Source organism: Podarcis tiliguerta (assembly GCF_965153285.1).
Source record: "Podarcis tiliguerta genome assembly, chromosome: 8".
NCBI lineage: Eukaryota > Metazoa > Chordata > Lepidosauria > Squamata > Lacertidae > Podarcis > Podarcis tiliguerta.
The window spans coordinates 19,377,371-19,397,764 of NC_139541.1; the positions used below are offsets into that span (position 1 = coordinate 19,377,371).

General features: G+C 44.1%; 1 protein-coding gene across 3 annotated transcripts in view; it reads right to left on the reverse strand.

The window, feature by feature from the left end:
* CFAP74 (cilia and flagella associated protein 74) overlaps nucleotides 1-20,394 on the reverse strand; it is a 74,969-nt gene that overhangs the window by 12,052 nt on the left and 42,523 nt on the right. For all 3 annotated transcript variants that reach the window (XM_083453654.1, XM_083453653.1, XM_083453655.1), the window contains exons 21-29: nucleotides 18,542-18,663; nucleotides 15,923-16,051; nucleotides 9,811-9,898; nucleotides 8,460-8,633; nucleotides 7,498-7,631; nucleotides 5,741-6,017; nucleotides 4,543-4,677; nucleotides 3,328-3,455; nucleotides 1,621-1,755 (exon numbers count right to left, since the gene is read on the reverse strand). In XM_083453654.1, coding sequence (XP_083309780.1) covers nucleotides 1,621-1,755; nucleotides 3,328-3,455; nucleotides 4,543-4,677; nucleotides 5,741-6,017; nucleotides 7,498-7,631; nucleotides 8,460-8,633; nucleotides 9,811-9,898; nucleotides 15,923-16,051; nucleotides 18,542-18,663 — 1,322 coding nt within the window. The remainder of the gene's footprint in view (nucleotides 1-1,620; nucleotides 1,756-3,327; nucleotides 3,456-4,542; nucleotides 4,678-5,740; nucleotides 6,018-7,497; nucleotides 7,632-8,459; nucleotides 8,634-9,810; nucleotides 9,899-15,922; nucleotides 16,052-18,541; nucleotides 18,664-20,394) is intronic.

Below are 20,394 nucleotides of genomic sequence, written 5' to 3' on the forward strand. Positions count from 1 at the left end.
CATGAGAGAAGCAAGATTTGAACCAGAACTGCCTGGGTTACATTTCAGTCATTTTCCCCACTGTGCTACACTAACCAATTTATTATTTATTACTGTTTTATTAATCATTCTTATTACATTTATATCTCGCCTGTTCTCCAAGGAACAAAGGGACACGGATCAGCCTCACCCCATTCTATCCTCACAAAAACGCTGTGAAGTAGGCGAGGCTGAGAGACTGCGACTGGCCCAAGGTCACACCGAGAAAGCTTCATGGTCGAGTGGGGATTTCAACTCTGGCCTCTTGGGTCCCAGTCCAGCACTCTAATAACTACACCACAGCAGCACTTGTTCCAGCTGGCTTTGTGTAGTAAGCTTCTTAACTGGTTTACCTATCCACTCGACCCCAACTGCAAATAATCCATCAGTGCAGTGGTAAATTACAACAAATCAAAGTGTTTTTTCCTTTTCCTTTTCCGTTTTCATATTTAATAGAACAAAATAGCTACTTTAAAAGTGACCCCTTATACACTGCCATGTGGCGGGGGAAGCAGTGCACACTCTTTCTCTCACACACCCACACCCCAACTCCCATCTACATCTATGCTCAAGGCATTTAAAACTATATGACCAGGGTACAAGTCTGACAAAAGTATGCTTGAGCAAGTCTAGCCTTTAATTATCCTGTGACGCAAAGAAGTCTGTGTCTGTTGCAACAGGCACACAGACTACTTGCTAATTTTAGCAGCTACAGATGTAGGCAAAGCAACCACAACAACAACACCCCCGCCACATGAACTGTATGGGGGATTGCAGCTCCCAGATAACGCACCTGCTCGGCTTGCAGGAGGCCTTGGCTTTAATCCCCAGCATCTCCACAGTTAGAAGGGGAAGGAGATGGGAAAGAGCTCTCACTCTCTGCAACTGACCCTGGAGAGCCGCTTTCAGTTAACAGACCAAGAATGGGAAGCCTGCAGCCCTCTAGATGTTGTTGGACTCCAGCTCCCATCAGTCCTAGCCAGCAGGGCCAATGGTCAGGGACGATGGGGGCTGTCGTCCAACAACATCACAGAGGTCCACAGGTTCCCCACCCCTGATTCGGATCAAGAGAATTCAGAGCCACCCTAACAAGACTGCAGCACCATTCAGCTCCGTAAGAATGGATATTTTGATCTGACTAAATAATTAAATCTTTCTCTCAACATCATCTCAGAGGCCCACAGGTTTCCCTTCCCTGGACAGAAGGCTCTTGGGAACTGGGGGCACCATTCAAAAAAAGAAGGCTGCCTGCTGTGTCTCTGTAGGAATAGCTGCACTGTCTTTTATCAAGGCTGATTACAATGCAGATGGGGAACCTGTGGCCCTCTGGATGTAGCTGGACCCTGCCTCCCAACAGCTGCAGCCAGCATGGCCAATCCTTTGGGATGATAGGAGTTGGAGTCCAATAAAAACTAGCCACCCAGAATGGCTAGGGCAACCCAGGCAGATGGGGTACAAATAAATATATTATTATTATTATTATTATTATTATTATTATTATTATTAGGCTCTCCCTCTCAATGGCAGACAATACTGGGCTAGCTGAATCAATGGCCTGGCAGGCAGCTCTGTATATATTTAGTTCCACATTCATCACTGTACTTGTAGTGTAGGTTTTCAGTTCCTTTCTTCTCGTCTATATCTCCACATGCTATCAGGCAAGGGATAACATATTTGTCAAAGTGGTTGGCGAAGCTCCGGATCAGAGATAAATGAGCTGCGATATACTCTTCGGAACTAGAGAGGAGGAAAAGAGAACATTGATGGCAAGGAGAAAACCAAAGCAAAACAAATCATCTCGCGCATCCTTTCAGTAACAAGTCATGGCTGTGGATTTGATGCATTTATAGCAGAAGAGGAGTCATCCACAGCTAAATGAAGTTTCCTTGTTCAAAGGGAGTATGCCACTGAATACCAGTAGTGTGGAACAGGCAACTGGAACAGGAGAGGTCTAGTCTTTAGGTCCTGCTGGGAAGCACACAATTGGCCACTCTTGGAAATCTTTGATCTGATCTATCTGAGATTTTATTATGCTCCCTACCAGGGATCACTAAGAGGGAAGAGCAAGCCGGGGATGAGTCTATGGCAATTGCAGGCACAGTTATCTCAGACCAGAACAGAGATGGCTTTACTGGCAGGCATCAGAAAGGGCCAGTAGAGCAAGTGGAAGATAGATCTGATCCATAGGCAGGGACTGAGGCTCTAGGTGGGGATGCAGACAGTGTGTGGTAAATCTACAAGGGGGGCCTGGAGCAGGAGTCAAAGGGAGTAGGAATGGACAACTGCGGAGTATTTGGAAAGATTTTCCCTGACAAGTGTACCAATAAAAAAATTAAAAATCTGTGCCACGGTAAAGGTAAAGGGACCCCTGACCATTAGGTCCAGTGGTGGCTGACTCTGGGGTTCTGGTGCTCATCTCGCTTTATTGGCCGAGGGAGCCGGTGTACAGCTTCCGAGTCATGTGGCTAGCATGACTAAGCCACTTCTGGCGAACCAGAGCAGCGCACAGAAACACTGTTTACCTTCCTGCCACAACGGTACCTATTTATCTACTTGTGCTGGCATGCTTTCAAATTGCTAGGTTGGCAGGAGCAGAGACTAAGCAATGGGAGTGCACCCCATCACAGGGATTCAAACCGCTGACCAAATTACACAAGTAAAGGTTAATTCTGCTACCCCCATAAATGATGCTCTGCTACTGAGTTACAGCCCTACCTGCTTAGAAGTGGGTGAAAAGAAGGCAGGATGACAGCTGGAGAGAGTTCCATCAAATGGCAAGGTTGCTGGCCACATCTTTTGTAAGGGAGACTGCTGGCTAATCCATTAGGAATCTATCTTAAATTGTAGATTATTGATTAGGTGTGGGAGCAGCCATTGTGGTGCTCTGCAAATGAGTTGCACCAGCTCTGCTTGCCTGTTTCCTGCTTGTTTGTTCTTAAGTCTTCAGTTATTCTGGGGTCCCAATGCCCTAGCAGAATCTACCATCTCTGAAACCTATCCTGCCTACTCTCATGCTGGGTGGCTATGAGCCGCTATTTAAAAAATTCCCATAATGCTGAAGTTTGACAAAGCATCACTCTGGCTTTTGTGGGAAACAGCAGCTCTTGGCTACTCACTTTTACCATTAGATAAATCCATAATGGGGGGAAGGGTGCTAGTGTAGGAGGATGGCATTGTGCTAAAGATTTCCCAAGCCTGATGCCAGCCCCAGTTAGCCATCCACATCCTGGCATGCACCCTGACAGTCATGGAGAGGTGTACTTGGTCAGCCATGGATGAGGGAAATGGAAAATGCCTTTTCTCACGCACTCTGGAGAAATGTCCTCTGGGTTGGGCGGCTGAAATGGTCGGGTGTGCTTTGAGATTTGACTGATGGAGAGTATGCTTGATGGCCTCTTTCCATCTTTCCGGGTAAGCAGGGCTTCCTCTTTCCTTCTCTGCCATTAAGAGAGAGAGAGAGAGAGAGAGAAGAGAGAGAGAGAGAGAGAGAGAGAGAGAGAAGCAGGGAAGCAGAGCCTTTTGGTTAACTGCTGGAATGGGGGGAGTCAGAGCAAACCTCCCCTTGCTGAAAGCAGGTGCCTAATGGGAGGGGAAAGGAAGATGATAAGAGAGCTGAGTAGAGAGGAGAATTACGGGGCAGGAATATGTTGTGCCATGGGGGCAAGACATGGACTCCACTTCCAATGAGGACCTTGTGCAGAAGTGGATCACCAGGTGTGGAGGAGTCACTATGCTTGCTTTCTGGCAGGTGGAACGCTTGGTTATGGAGGGGGTTGGCAAGGTGTCAGGAAGGTCTGCATGGTGTAAATGCACTCACAGAGCCAATCCAGTGCTCCTGCTGACGCCTTTGCCCCACACCGGCCTCCCCGTTGCCTCACCCCTCCTGGAAAGCAACAGCAATCTACATTCTGGGAAGTGACTGCAGTGGCTCCTCCCCACCCAACAAGTTGCTTCTGGCTCTGTGAGCCCTTCTCGTAATGGACTGCTTGTCGATAGGGGCTGATTTGTGGGCAAGAGCAGGGGTATGGTAGAAATAGGCACGTCTGGAGAGCAAAATGTTAACAGGAGGTTGATGAGGAAAGACCATCACTATCTCCAATACCAGAGGCAATGTGCCTTTGAATATCAGTTGCTGAAGAATGGGTAGTAGAGACTGGTTCATTAGGGCAAATGGGGCACTGCCCCACCAACCTCAGTCTGCCTGCAGACAGGTCCCCCCCCCCCCCCGTCTTCTAACTTACAACCACTGCCTGCCAGCATCCTCCTCCTTAGTTTCAGTGTCACCATTAAAGGATGGGGACAAAACTAGAATTGGTTGGCTTTCACTGTCAATGGCTTTGACCCTCCCTACTTCTTGGGCTCCTTTGACTTCGGCTCCACCTGTTGCAATAGGCATCAGCCACCACTGCGGGGCTTGGCAATTCCGAAAACTGCACCTGCCTCTCCACACAGTGTGACATGGGTACGGCAGATGTTCTTTGCAATGAGCAACACGCAGGAGGCACAGATCCCTCCCACACTTACCTGCAGTTCCAACTCCCGAGCCTTCCTCTCCATCTGAGCCTTTGCTTCGGCAGCCTGGCATAGCAGCTGGACTGCCTCCAGCCTGATAAGCTGATCACACAACACTGGACGGAAGGACACTTCCAGCATGCATTTCTGGCATGGGGGGAGGAGAGAGGAGGCCGGAAAGAAAGAGAACATGCAGAATGAACTTGGGTGGTTAAATGGAGTTCAGACTTATGCTCTATTTAACAGACAATCCAATCCACAATAGAGAACAAGGCAGGAGACCTGCTGGATCTGGCCAAAGCATCCTGTTCTCACTGTTATCCACCTCAATGCTATGAGGATAAAATGTGGAAGAAGGAAACCATAGATGCCCCTTTGAGCTCCAATGGAAATCCCACAGCAGGAAATGAGTAGAACAGCACTCTAGCACACATGATACCTAGCATCTGTTATTCAGAGGCATACTGGAGGTAATATAGATATTGTGACTGGTAGCCTTCATGGATTTGTCAAATCCCCCTTCAAAGTCATCCAAATTGGTAGCCAGAATTATAGTTTGTGGCAGCGAATTCCACAGTTTAACTGTGTGCTGAGTGAAGATGTACCTCCCTTTGCCTGTTGTGAATCTCCCACCATTCCGCTGCCCTGTAAGACCCCATGAGGTTACAGTATTGTGAAAGAGGCCTATCCACTTTCTCCAAACTGCGCATAATCTTATATGCCTCTGTCATGTCCCCCATTACTCAACTTGCTTTCTAAACTAAAACTCTTCAAGGCATTGTAACCGTTCCTCAAAGGGGAGTTACTCCAGTCCCTTGATCATTCTGGTTGCCCTTTTCTGCCCTTACACTGTATGGTCCCCCACAAGGCCTGTCAATTCCGTGCCTCCCTCTGGACTCACAAAATATACATTGTATAGCAAATGAACACAATCCAGTTCATGTCCACGTTACTTCCTAAATCTGGGGTTTTACGCTTGCAGCATAGGCTCTCCTTATTAAGAAGCCTGAACTATATCTAGTGGAGAACAAAAAAAGGACTCCGATTACATTTCTTTTTTAAAAATGTGAATTAAAGCTACATGTGCTCTCAACACTTTCTTTTCCTTTAAGGGAGGTGCATAAGGCCAGATACATAGGCTGTAGTACTCCATAAGCATGAAGGTTCTATTTTTATCCAGATCTTTAATAGGCTGAGAGTGTGTGTTTACCTTTCCAGGCAGGACAGTTCCGACACATGGCATGATCGTAATAGGAGAGTCTTCTGGAACAAGGAACTGGAAGGAAGTTGGCCCAACGGGGGCCACTTCTCCTTTGCCAACTCTTGGGACACTGTGAGTGAACTGATTGACACTGACGTGATTGTTGATCACGAAGATATTTGCTGCTGACACGTCGTTGAGAGCAGTGGCAGAAAACTGGACCAAGGTATGAGAGAGCTCAAGAGGAGGGTGGACTCCGACTGCCTTGCATGACAGCTTGAATTCTCTAAAAATGGAAACACAGCTGAAAAAATCCGGTCACAGCACAATACGCAGCCTGTTGCCAAGACTTTAAATAAGCCCTATGACAAGTATCTCATTGCTTTCAAGTACAAAGATATTTCGCTGCCCATTCCAGGTTCTGTGGCACCCCTATGGCTCAGGACTATACGGAAATCAAACCATGATGACACAAGATGGAAACAGCCCCTCTAATCCCAATGTTCAGGTGTGAGTGTGGTTGCTTAAGTAGCCAAAATGGCTCCATACCCATGCAGAATAAAGAGTTTTCATCAGAGGACAAAAAAGGTTGCACCAACCAAGTTATTCTTAGAGTAGATCCACTGGGTTGGTCTTCAATGTTAGCCCTATGCAAAATAGACCCACTGAAATTAATGGGCTTGGCTAATGTACTCCTAGTAAAATTTAAATGATACAATCAATTGCAATTAATGGACCTAAGTTTGCTATGTCTTTTATTTTCAACGAGTCCACCCTGAATAGAGCTGAAGATGTATAAAACTCAAAACCTTTCTTAACAAAAAGCTTAAAGGGGAAACATTCCCCAAACAGCCCTACAAAAACATGCGTCCTGGATGAACACACTGCACAGGAGCACTTCATGCTGCAACACTTTGCTCTCAGTCCCACTTCTGGAATACTTAATTTTCACTGAAAAGATGCTGCTGATGCTGAAACATGACTGCAGAAATGCTGAAAGAAGTTGGAATGTTCTCTGGTGGTTTATTACAAGTAGAGCAACTGCAAATATTCACTTTTAAGTTTTGGGTTTGGTTCTAACATGCAAAGCTCGGGAGCGGGGGAAGCTTCGCTGCGAAGAAGCGACAGGTAGCAATGCATGTTTAACCCAGTCCCACAGCTGCTAATTTTCCTATGCAGTTCTTCCACCCTGGCTGATTTCCCCTCAGCAGGCCTCCAAGACTGGTGGCATTTCCAGGCTGTCATTGTTTTCATGTAGGATTCAATCACACACCAGCAATTCCAGACTGCACAATTACAGTTGATGGGAGGGAGGGGTCGGGTCTTTTGCAACAAGCCTTCTTTCCCCCAAAGGTTGAAAAGTGGCAGGAAATGCAGTTTGAAAGTGTGGGGTAGCACTTTCATGCCACATCATCTAATCTCCCTGTGAGGAAGTCAGATTGCATGCTCATTAAATAGCCCATATCATCTGATCTCTTAGCAAACAAATCAGGATGAATGCTCAACGAACAGGTCATTTGGAAGCATTCTGAGGGTCCTGGCTAAGCAAAGGAAAGTGGCCTCTGCGTGCATGTGCATGCAGAATGCAAGAATGCAAGCACCCTGCCCCCAAAGCAGTAAACAGGTATAGGTTGGCCTTCACCTCCTTCCCACTAACTGCAATGTGTTTTGGCCATTTGGGGCAAACCTGAATCAGACCGGGGGATCAAACCTGGTTATCCTGTCTCATTGGCAGAACCCTTGATGGCTTGAAACTCTGTGCGCACCTGTTGATTTCAGTCTTGCAAGTCAGCTCAAAATTGTATTCTTTTGCCCGCTGGGCTTTGAAGATGATGTCCAGCTGCAACTGTTCAAGAGGCAGGAGCATTCCAAATCCATCATTGGGCTGAATTTCTACAAACTTTCAGAAGGAGGCAAAAAAGCATCACTCTCTCAGACAAACTAGCCATAATCCAAATGTTAACCCTCCAGAAAATAACCTACCTATTCTAAACCCTCCCAATTTGGATCCCGCCCCCAACCCAACTCCGTAAGTGGTAGAAAAAAATCACACTCATTTAACTTCTCACAATATAAAAACATAGACACTGCATGTATTTTTGTCACTTATGGAAAAATCTTTCAATAAAAACATTTTTTTTAAAAGAAAGGGAGTAAAAGAGAAAAATAAATGTACAGTATTGAGAATATACCAAAAGGAAAAAAAAGCACTATAGATCAAATGGAAACAGGGGAAATGCATTGCCTAATAATGCACTTATCAGGAACAAATATTCATTTGGTCCTAGCCCATGCGTATTGTGATGATCAGGGCTGTGTGTTTGCATATATTCTGAGTGGAGTACAGAAAACCCTAGAGTGCAGTACTGGGAACACAATTATGCTGAAAATCTCCATTTAAAAAAAGTTCCTAGCCTTCATGGCTATAAAATGGTATACTTTTAAAGTGTGGGTGAAACGAACATAGCTCCTCACCACTTTTCCATAATGTGCAAACCCAGAATGAATTAACATGTTAGAATATATTATGCAACACACACTAAATGATATACATTTGCTTAGTTTGCTAATTTGTGCACGTTACAGAACTGAGCTGTTCATGGGACAGATTTTATTCAAAATGAGATATATGCAGCTCTGATAGTAATCATTTGGGTGCAGTTCTCTCCTTCATTACAAAACTTCATGGAATATTTATTGTGTTAGAAACTGAGAAGAAGGTATTTACCTCTGGGAGTTCCACAAATCCAAATTCCTGGGGAAGGATGGCTTTGTTTGTTAGTGTGATTGTTGTTTGGACAGCTTCGTAGATAGAGCAAAATCCAAAATCCACTTCAGTTGGTCTGATCTCCAAATCTGAGGTTGTAACAATTGCATGGACCGTAAATTCAACTGGCTTACTCTGAAACAAGAATACAAGTTGTGTTGTGGTGTAATGATTGAATTAGGGCAGAAGAGATTCAGATCCAAATCTCAATTCAAATATGAAGCGCGCTGGGTAACATTGAGTCAACCCAAGTTTATTGTTCCAATAATTTTGTTAAGAGATCTCTCCCCATCCTTGCTATCTTAAGTGCAATTCCTAGAGATCCCTAGACAGAAAGAATTACCATTAAAACAATGTGTCCACCTTGTAGATATGCTCTAAGAGAGATGCATCAAGAGAAACATATACATTAAAAAATTAAAACTGAAAACATCAGAATGACTTATGGGAATTATTGGGAATGATTATGAAAAGCAGTAGAAGTATGAGATGAGATGATCAGATCTCCCCCGACCTCAGAGCATGGTGAAGTCCCCCGAAAAATTTATAATTTGGCATAATATTTGGATTGATTATTGAATAATATGTATAATTCGGAATATACGATGTGGTTTGATTGGATTGTTAAAATGGAAAGTTTAATGAAGATCATATATATAAAAAAACCCTGAACACTGTGCTTTAGGTTACAGTCCTAGACTTTGTATCCCTTCAAGGCACTCCTGCTGGCCTGGGGAGCTCTCCTAGGTTCTGAAGAAAACCATTCTGACCCAATCCCTGCACTTCACGGGTGAGGAACATTTTTTAGCTGTGGAGCTACATTCATTTATGGGTAACCTTCAAGGGGTGGGTGGGGGTCAGTGCCAAAGTGGGTGGGGCTGGAGGTAGGGCAAACTGATGTGCCTCTCACCTTCCTACAGTAGGCTACATTCGAGTCATGCCAAACTCAGAAGTTCCTGCATACACATTTTCCCATGCAACACCCAGGCAAGCAAGAAACATTATTATAACTCCAGCCATGCCCTTGAAGAAGGGTACAGAGCTAGGTCAGCAAAGAGGGATGCTCTGTAGCCTAAAGTCTTGAGGGTCAGATAGAGAAGCCCCCATCATAGGGTGGGCACATTTGGTTTCCAGACCTGAGGCTCCCCACATCAGCTGTACTTGGTTCTCTGTTTCCTACCACTGATGGATATTATGCTACTCAAACCATTTCCCTCAGACCTGGACCACACCCAGCAGGCTCTCATCCTGCCTGAGCAGGACACAATCTTCCCTTGTTCTCTAACAACAAGCAGCTGAATCTTGCACCAACCTGATCTGAAACCATGACGGTCATTGGGACTTCCAGAACTCTTGTTTTTACATCAAAGTACTTCCTTGCATCTTCTCGAAGAGAGTGCCTGAAACAGCAAAGTATCACATACTCTTTAAAGAGCCAAGCGGAAGGAATCAGACAGAAGGAAATCATTATGAAAGCCTTTTAACATGGCTGACTTTTGTCCTGTTAACATGTAGCCAAACCTTACAAGAAGACGGGGACAGTCCTTGAGAAGCTGTTTGGGGCTTTTTCAGCTCAAACAAAATGAGGTACATTGTGCTTGAAGAATGTCTGCTGAACCTCTGCAAGTAATGCTATCTGGAAATATGCTTCCAGGGGAAACTTTGGCCCCCCAGATGCTGGACTACAACTCTCATCATTCCCAACCATTAGGTGTGCTGGCTGGGGCTGATTGGAATTGGAGTCCAGCTACATCTGGAGGGTCAAAGGTTCCCTAGCCCTACAGTACAGGCTTGAAACATATTTCATCCAGATACAAATGCTCATAGAAAAGTTTCACATTAAGTGTTTAGATCATGCAAATGACGTTAATAATTGCCTATCTCTTTTAAAACCTTAAACAACAACTTCCCTCACCCAATACTGCATCAAATTGCTGAATAACAACTGATTCCTACAATGTAGATAGTGTAAAATCCAGGCTTGTTTCGTGCGACAGTGTATTTTTAAGTACCAATTCCATGTGGGAACTGCAAAGCACATGAAAGGGTCCTGGCCTCTGTTTCTTTGCGTGTAATTCCCATTAATGCTCTCATAAGTGTTTTCGGCTTGCATTACTAAAGGGAGCTGATTATGGGGCCATGTTGTATTTACCAGCGTTTTAAGAAAGTATTAACCGATATATTGCTCTTTTCCTAGCAAAATATTGACGACTATAAATAGGGCTTTAGAAACTTGCTCGATAATCAGTATGCAAGCTTCCTCGGCCCCAGCTGTAGTCAGGAGCACAGATGAGACACCCATCTTGGGCAATCTGTTCCTTTTGACATTGACGTTAATTAATTACCAGCTCTTCTGAGTCAGTATCAATAGGAAGGCAATACCACACAGATACTGAAATAAGAGCAGGCTGCAAGGAGAGTCGTAAAGACCATCTCCGTCTGTCTGATTACCCACCACGGAGAGGGGATGTGTAGGGATTCGCTTGCCAGAGCTTCTTGCCTAGCGCAAGCCTTGTTTGCAATTTTGAGCCAAATTAGTACAAACAATGTATCATTTTTAGAACCCCCATCCTATTTATAATCTCTGGGTCCTATAACACAGAGTGATTTTTCCCATTTTGTCTCCAGGGAGACAGTGTTCTGTCTTGGAGTCTTTGCTTTGAAAAAACGGGTCGCTAGTGAGACGGTACAAGGTCATATAGATTTGGTTTCCCTCCTTTTATAATATCATAACAAGTGGAGGAAATGCTGTGAAAATGTTGTAGATGTATGGTTTTCAAATTTAAAAAGGAGGAGGTAACCTCAAAATAGATTCCAAATGGAAAAATTATTTAATGAGTTGCCTAGTATATGTTGACAAAATCTTTGTCTATAGCAACTGTAATATTGTTAGACTATCAAAATCAAATCAGGGAAAACAATATTCTGTAAGATGATAAAACAATATTTATAAAAGAGAGGGAGAGAAACTGAGTAAACAATCAGCATACAATACAAAATTGCCATACTGAGTCATGTGGATACATTTGAAATCCTTTTTTGAAGAAATGATTGGCAACGGATTTATGATTTTCTCCTACTCAGAGCAGACCCACTGAAATTCATGGCCATGACTAACTTGCTCTGAGCAACACTTAGTTGGAGACAACACTTAGAATATAATAGTTTATGACAACCTATTTTCAAGCCAGCCATTAAATGAACACCTTCAGCTAGCAAATTATGCAATATTCTTGAGAAAAAAGACAAATTTTGCATATCAAAAGGGCATCTTTTAGATTAGAAACCTGCAACAATTATATCAAGTTGTCCTCTTTTGTAGTCAAGCATTGTCACAAAAGCCATTGTATGTTTTTTGTTTTGTTTTTTTCAGAAGAGAGCAAGGATCCATTCATGAAACTCAGGCTTCTGCTAGAATTTGTCTTCCCAAACAACCCCTGTGAACAAAAGCCCCTCTTGTGGAACCCCTCAGAAGCTTCTCAGGGTTTCCTTCATGAGAAAATTATTGATGGCAGATAAGTTTCTCCAAGCCCATTGGTACTGATCTTTCCCCTACTGCAATGGGCAGCCATGTGGGGAGTGCCAGGCGTGTTTCTAGATCACACATTTAGTTGACATGGAGTGATGACAGAGCCAACAGGTGGTCAGTTGCAACCACAGGTTTGGCATCTGCTCAGAAAATGGATGGACACAAGGACCATACACAAATTGCACATTGATACTTATAGACACATAAACACAAAGGGAAGCAGGTGTTTACAACTGCACACATTAACACCCAATCAGAAATTCAGCGAAGCAGGGCAGTGATAAAAAGTATCTGCAAATGAATGACTCTTAGGTGGTGTGGTGTGATGGACACAGGGACATGGAAAACTATCTCATACCTTTGACCCTCTAAATGTTGCTGAATCACAATGCCTATCAGGTCTAGAAAGCATGGCCAGTGGTTGGGAAGTGGTTGGGGATTATGGGTGTTGTAGTTCATCTTTAACATTTTCAACACCAAACTTTAGTAAACCCTCCCGGTAACCCTGCTCTGCCTTCCATGCACCCCATCCCCTTTTATCCGATCTCTGCTTGGTGAACCAGTCAGGGGCTTATTTCATGAGTCAGAACCTCCTTAATCTCATCAAATCTCCTTTGAAGCTTTCCCCCAGCCCCCCCCCCCCAAATGCAGATTAACATTTTAAATCCAAGCTGTGTCGCCTCTATCCACTTGACAAAACTATAGCAGTGTTTCACAACATTTGAAGTTTAGGGACTGGAAACTGTCATAATAATGGTAACTCTCTTTCTATAATGGGATAGGAATTTAATTCTGCACAGAGACATGCAGTGTTTGCATTTCTTAAGGCTCTACTGCAAAAAAGTGCTCTGGTAATTTATTCCACCAGAATGCAAATAACAGATGCTGATGCTGCTTTCATCTTGGTCTATGTAGTTCCGTGGTTCTCTAAAGTCTCAGGCAGAATCCTTCCCAACCCTGTGACCTGATGGCCTTTAGCCCAGGGACTGGAAAACTGCAGATAGAAGGACCTTTTCCATGCATAGTCTGAAAAAGAGGCCTTACACTAAATCTGTATTTTGTAAGAACAGAAGTAGAGCCCTGCTGAATCAGGTCGAAGGCCCATCTAATCCTACATCCTGTTCTCACAGTGGTCAACCAGATGTCTCAATGGGACGTCTGCAAGCAGGAACTGAGTGGAAGAGCCCTCTCCCGTCTTGTAATTCCCAACAACTGGTATTCAGAGGTATTACTGTATTTTTCACTCTATAAGACACACCAGACCATAAGACCATAGTTTTTGGAGGAGGAAAACAAGAAAAGAAAAAATTCTGAATTTCAGAAGCCAGAACTGCAAGAGGGATTGCTGCGTAGTGAAAGCAGCAATCCCTCTTGCTGTTCTGGCTTCTGTGATAGCTGTGCAGCCTGCATTCGCTCCATAAGACGCACACACATTTCACCTTACTTTTTAGGAGGGAAAAAGTGAGTCTTATAGAGCAAAAAAAACGGTACTTCCTCTGACAGGGGAGGGAGAACAAAGCCATCATGGCTAGTAGCTATCTGCTTCTCCTCCCCTGGAACTTACTCCACGGTCCTTTGGGACCCAATGTCAAAGTTGGTGGTATTCATGGACAACTGGTATTCAAAGGCATTACTGCCCCCAACAGTGGCAGCAGAGCATAGCCACCAGGGTGAGTAGACACTGACAGCCTTGTCCTCTATGAATTTGTCTAATACTCTTTTAAAGCCATTCAAGTTGGCAGCCATCACTGCATAGTAGGAATGTAATCCAAGTCAATTTCCTTTCTGGACACTCCTAAATATGTTTGGGGGGGGAGGAAGAGAGGCATGGTGGGAAAGAGCCAATAGACCTTTTAAACTACATGGTAGTCAGAAGTGTATTCCTTAACGTAGGGTAAACCACTCACAATATTTAAATAGCATGCTGCATAGTTCACATCTGTGCTGTTTAAATGCTATTGTTGGATGAACTGGTGATTAATTTTTTCTTACGATTAAGCTGAGCACAGGAAAGTTAATCACATCTTCCCTTTCCCCACTATACCTGAAGGAGTGTCTCCACTCCCATCGTTCTGCCTGGACACTGAGGTCCAGTGCCGAGGGCCTTCTGGCAGTTCCCTCGCTGCGAGAAGTGAGGTTACAGGGAACCAGGCAGAGGGCCTTCTTGGTAGTGGTACTCGTCCTTTGGAACGCCCTCCCACCAGATGTCAAAGAGTAAAACAACTACCAGACTTTTAAAAGACATCTGAAGGCAGCCCTGTTTAGGGGAGCTTTTAATGTTTGACGCACTATTGTATTTTAATATTTTGTTGGAAGCCGCCCAGAGTGGCTGGGGAAACACAGCCAGATTGGGGGGGCGGGTATAAATAAGTTCTTCTTGTTGTAAACTCTTAGTTAAGGTCACACAATTATACACCAACAGTACAATTCTAGGAGTCCTTGATGGGGGGCACCGACTACCTATTTATTGACTGAGCATTTGTCCTGCATTCATTCTGATTTGCTTACAGGGTGTTTACACATCTTCCCATTAGTCAGTCATTCATCCCACACTCATCAAAGCATTTCCCTATCACTGTGTAATCTTGGTCCTCTCACTGCCACTCAGCCTAACCTGCCTCACCAGGTTGTTGTGAGGCTAAAAGTGGAGAAAGCATAATATATGTTACATTGAGCTCCTTGGAGGAAAGGTAAGATAGAAATGAAATATAGTAACAACAACCTTAAGACACTGGAAGTTGTCTTATACTTGGCCTATCTAGCTTAATATAGTCATACCTCATGTTACGTTTGCTTCATGTTATGTTCTTTCAGGTTATGTCCTGTGGTGACCCGGAAGTACTGGAAAGGGTTACTTCCGGGTTTCGCCGCTCGCGCATATGCAGAAGCGTAAAATGATGTCACGTGCATGCACAGAAGTGGCGAATCGCAACCTGCACGTGCGCCACTGCGGGTTGCACTCTTTTCATGTTGCGAACGGGCCTCCGGAATGGATCCAATTCGCAACCAGAGGTACCACTGTATTGTCTACACTGAGCAGCAGTAGCTCTCCAGGGTTTCAGACTAGGAATATTCCCAGCCCTACCTGGAGATGTTGAGGATTGAGCACAGGATCTTCTGTATGCAAACAGATGCTCTACCACTGATCTAGGACCACTGATCTAGAACAACAGTTTGGGACCAGGATATCTGAAGGGCCACTATCTATGGTATGGACCTACCAGTGCACAGAGATATCTCCAGAGGCCCCATAGTGATGTCATGGCTAGGTAACTCATCCCAAGAGATTTCCACTTGACACCATCTCTCTTCTCCTTTCAATAACATCTCAGGATAGTTTTATTCTCTCATACCCTGGGTGACCCAATATGAAATTGTCTTGCTGCTACCTTCTGTTCCCATTTCCATGGTCTGCATTGTTCTGAAAATTTTGTAGGCTGCTTTGGGAGCTATAGAAGTGGGATGTCATTAGGGGCCAATGACTGCACCCACATGAAAAAGGCAAATAGATGACGGAAGGATCCCAGGCAGAGCAGGGAAATAAAGATCTCCCAGGATGGACGACTAGAGGAGGAAATGAAAGCTCCCAGGCTGATTTGTGGGGAAGGTGGAGGCAGGATAAGAATTGTATTTGTGTACTGCTTTGTATTTTATATACCCTGCTTTGGATTTTCTTCTTTATTTTTTATCTTGCTGCTGTTATAAGAATGTGCATTTCATAATGTATTTCTTATTGTCATAGTTGTATTTCTATAACCATTCAGAATTTTATGTTGTATAGATAGTATGCTATGTATGGACAAAGGGTGGTTTGTAAAGTTAATAAATATAAAAATAATAAAGATTAGCATTTAAATAGAATTGAGACACTTGGCCATGGATGGCTGAGGTCTACCTTGGCAGAAACTTCAGCTGCACACTAAAGGATGAATGAGCTTGAATGTAGCCTGTCTTTGGAAGCAGCTCCATGTGGTTGGCAAGTTCCTTGCAAACTTCAAACTTCAACCGCAAGGCACTTTTTGCTCTGCAAAGAGAAGAGGAACATCTGAGTTGGCATGACATTCTCTGGCCACCTCTACTGACAGATCTGACTGTATCAGCTACCATTTCTTCTCGCATTGCACAAATACACAAATACACAATGACTGCATTTAAAGCACTACTATGTTACCACTTTCAACAGTCATGGTTTCTTCCCCCAAAGAATTCTGGGAGCTGTAGTTCAGTCCGGACACTGAGATCCAGCGCCGAGGGCATTCTGGCAGTTCCCTCATTGCGAGAAGTGAGGTTACAGGGAACCAGACAGAGGGCCTTCTCGGTAGTGGCGCCCACCCTGTGGAACGCCCTTCCATCAGATGTGAAGGAAATAAGCAGCTATCTTATCTTTAAAAGACATCTGAAGGCAGCCGTGTTTAGATAAGTTTTTAATATTTAATGCTGTATTGTTTTTAACACTCGATTGGGAGCTGCCCAGAGTGGCTGGGGAAACTCGGCCAGATGGGCGGGGTATAAATAATAAATTATTATTTTTATTATTAAGGGTTCTCAGAGTTCTTAGGAGACCCGGCTTCTCCTCATAGAGCTACAATTTCCAGAGTGTTTTAACGCTGGAAAGGGGATGAGCTTATAGCCTATATTTTAAGACAGCAAAAACATCTCATTTAAGGAGCAATTAGCAGGAGAGCATTCGTCCAGTGCAGGATCCTGAACACCATACAAAGAAAACAAAAAATGATTGATATTTGGTTTAAAAAAAATATGAAAAGCAGCTCAGGTTTGGGGCTAAGCAACTTGACAGTTTTCTGTCGGGAACACCTCAAAACCTTGGATTTGCATTGTGAGGATGAAGCAAATGGATCTGATAGCAAAGATACTCTGCCACTATACTTATAATCCCTTTCCTGGTAGTGAGTGTTATCTAGACCCAGGAAAGTCTCTTACATAACTTGACGTTTGTCACACTTGTAAGCTGAATTTCTGAGATAGCAGCTTTATTCATTTCCTTCCAACTGTGAAGAATCTCAGCGGGGTCTAATTCTAGTAAGGAGTTTAGGATGTATCCCTTTCCAACAAAAATAGGAAAAAAGGAAAAGAAAAGAAAAGAGAAAAGAGAAAAATAAATACCATTCAATTGTATTCGCTTGCATTTAACTAGAATGTGAAATAGTGATAAAGAGGAGCAAGTTAAAAATAGCAAGACTCAACATCTAGCTAGGAAAATCCATGGATTCAAAAAAAAAGGGGGGCCGTCAGCAATGGCTTGTCAGGGGAGATGACAGAACCATTTCTAAAAAGCAAAAATTGAGCTTCCATGGCCTACAAGTGGGATGGTGCTTGTCTGCCAAGAAACAAAAACCTAAACTTTTTTCTTTTAAAACTTCCATGTGTAGAAGTCCTATGGAGATAAATGGGAATCTTATATCCCTATGAAACTACAATATAAAAATATGGGCCAAGGGCATATATCAGCGAATCAATTAATTACTTTGTTACCACCAATAACCAGTATCCACAGAACAGCTAAATAGAATACAAATATCCAGAGCCAGTCTAATTCTGGACCACCTGCCCTGCTTTTTAAAAAAATAATAATTTACTTTTAATAGTTTTAATAAATACAGAAAAATGAAAAAGAGAAAGGGATAAGAAGCCCCATCCCCTAACAACAACAACAAAACCTGCTTAATTTCTACAAAATTAAAGAACTTGGGTGTAGCCAAATCCTACTCAGAGTAGACCCACTGAAAGTAATGTACCTAAATTAGTCATCATCATTAACTTCAATGGATCTACTCTGAATAGGATTAGCAATGGATGCAACCCTATTCAGAATAGATCCATTGAAGTTAATGATGATCAGCAACCAGCACAGCTTCCCCATCACTTCCTTTAACATGGACTCCCGAGTTGCTTCTGACACATGTGACCGACCCAGCAAAGGCTAATGTAAATGAGCTGCCTGCCCAAAGCTCCCCTGCTGTTTACATTGGGAAGGAAAGGGTCAGCAGGCCTTTGCCTGCATTTGAGGAGAGAGCAAATAATGATAAGGTGTGCAGAAAAGGCCCGTAATCCTGGGGTAGGGCTGGGAGGCTGTGGGGTTGAAGGCTGGCCACCCAAAGGCAAGCCTGGCCACCCAAGGTGACCACCTCTGAGGAAGGCAGGAAACAGACTGCGGTTGAGGAGGACTAAGCCCTGCCTACTTACTACAGCTTTGTGTGCATTGGATGACAGGTGGCGCCAATACCCATTGTGATGGACCTTCATCCCAGCAGAATAAAAGTGTACTTGGGAACACAATCGAGTTCCCAGCTTTAAATAAATAATGGCAGATTAACAAAACCAACAGTGCAATCCTATTCATGTCTGCTCAAACTAAGTTCCATTGAGTTAATTTAGACTTCCTCCCAAGTAAATGTGAATATGATGGCAGCAAATGCTAATAAATGAGGGCAAATTTAAGAATCAGTCAACCTGCAGATGAACCTGGAAGTAGATGAATTCCTGGGCCACACACCTGCTTTGGATGATGATGCAGTCCTGATACAGCCTGTCATACATGCAGATTTTGAGGTCAACGTTTGGATTGGGCACCCACACCGGCACAGCCACAGAAACAGCAGTGACGCTGAAGGACAACTGAACACGAACAGATGCAAAGTTTCAGGGGCAACGCGGCCTTGTATGCTGAAAAAACAATTGCTGCCCCAAGTGTTCAGGTTCAAACTCTTCCCCCAAACTCTTGGAGGCCCCAAATTACATACGAGAGTGGCAGATATGTTTGCTTAGTCTAGGGATGGGGAATGTTTGTGGCCCTCCAGATATCTTCCTTACCTGACCTTTGGCAACACTGGCTGGGGCTGATGGGAGCTAGAGTGCAACAACATTTGGAAAGCCACAGTTTCCCAAGCAGCCGGTAGAGGGCTTTGAAACTCTTATCAGCTTAGGGAGGAACCGCCTTGTTTCAGAAAGCACTCCCTTCAATAGGAACCTGGATAGGGCTGCCCTCTTCTACCTTTTCTCTTCACTCTACTTCTCTTGTGTGTCTTTTTAGTTCCTAAGCCCAAGGGAGTGACCATTGCTTTCCACTTTTGCTGTTGATGCCAGCTCTCTCATTTATCTGAAAAGTGTGGGGGGGGGGTGATAAATGAATGAATGAATATTGTATCACTTTGCTCTCACAGGAGGCAGTGATGGCCACCAACTTGGATGGCTTGAAAAGAGGATGGAGGACAAGGCTATCAGTGGCTATGGTTAGAAGCAGTAATGCTTCTGAATGCCAGTTGCTGAAAACTGTGGGAGAGCAGAGTGCTATTGTGCTTGAATCTTGCTTGCAGATTTAGCAAAGGCATCTGGCTGGGCACTGTGAGAACAGAATGCTGAACTAGACAGGCTGTTATTCTGATCCAACATGCTCTTTTTATGTTCTTATGCTCAACTCTCCGAAAAAGCACCATCATCCTAAGAAGGGGCGCTAGTCAGAATTGCCTGCAGATCTTAGGGTGAAAAATACACGTTTGGAGGCAACTCGGGTGACCAAGGGCACTTCCAAATTGCCTGTTTATTGCACATTCATTCCTATTTGTATGCAGGGAGCTTAGATGATGTTGCATCAAAGCAAGTGTTGCCCTACACTTTTCAGTGCATTTCCCCATCAAAATCTGCCACAAACGTCTGATCTTTGTGAGGAAACTTGGTTTGTTGTGAAAGACCTCCCAGTAAACTGCAATTGCACAATGTGATTTACTAGTATGAGGTTGAACCCCACATGAAAATAGTAACAGTATGAAAGTGCCCTAATCTGGGGCCCCAGGCCTCTGCCAAACAGCTACAATACTGCAGCTGTTTGCCCTGTAGAAGAGGTGGCTGGATGCTTAATGCTTACTCCTTGAAAACCCCTTTTTCTTGCTCAGGTTTCTGAATGTGCCTTTGACACATCAGGGGAAAAGAACACCTGTGGGGACTAGAAGACGATGTTGCAAGGATGGGGGTGTGGGGAATGGTGGGCACCTTTTTTGGCAGAAGGTCCCAGTTTGACTCCTGGGCATCTCCAGGCAGGGCTTGGAAAGAATCCTCCATGGAGAAATCCTGCCAGTCAGTGTTGACAATGTGACACTATATGCCCTGGCTTGATGTAAGACAGCTTCCTATACTGCTCTTTTCACCTGCCACTTCCCCACTGCTAAGCATGTTTTACTGCTGTTTGGCAGCAACCCAGCTTCCCAGACCTGCTAGGTGCATATGTGGGCCTGTCAGGTGTACACTTCTGGACCTTCCAGAAGAGGGTTTCAAACCCATTTTGTCCTGAGCAAATTCTTCTAGAGCCATGCCTACCCTGGCCACATCCCTCACTAGCCTTGCTTTGCACCC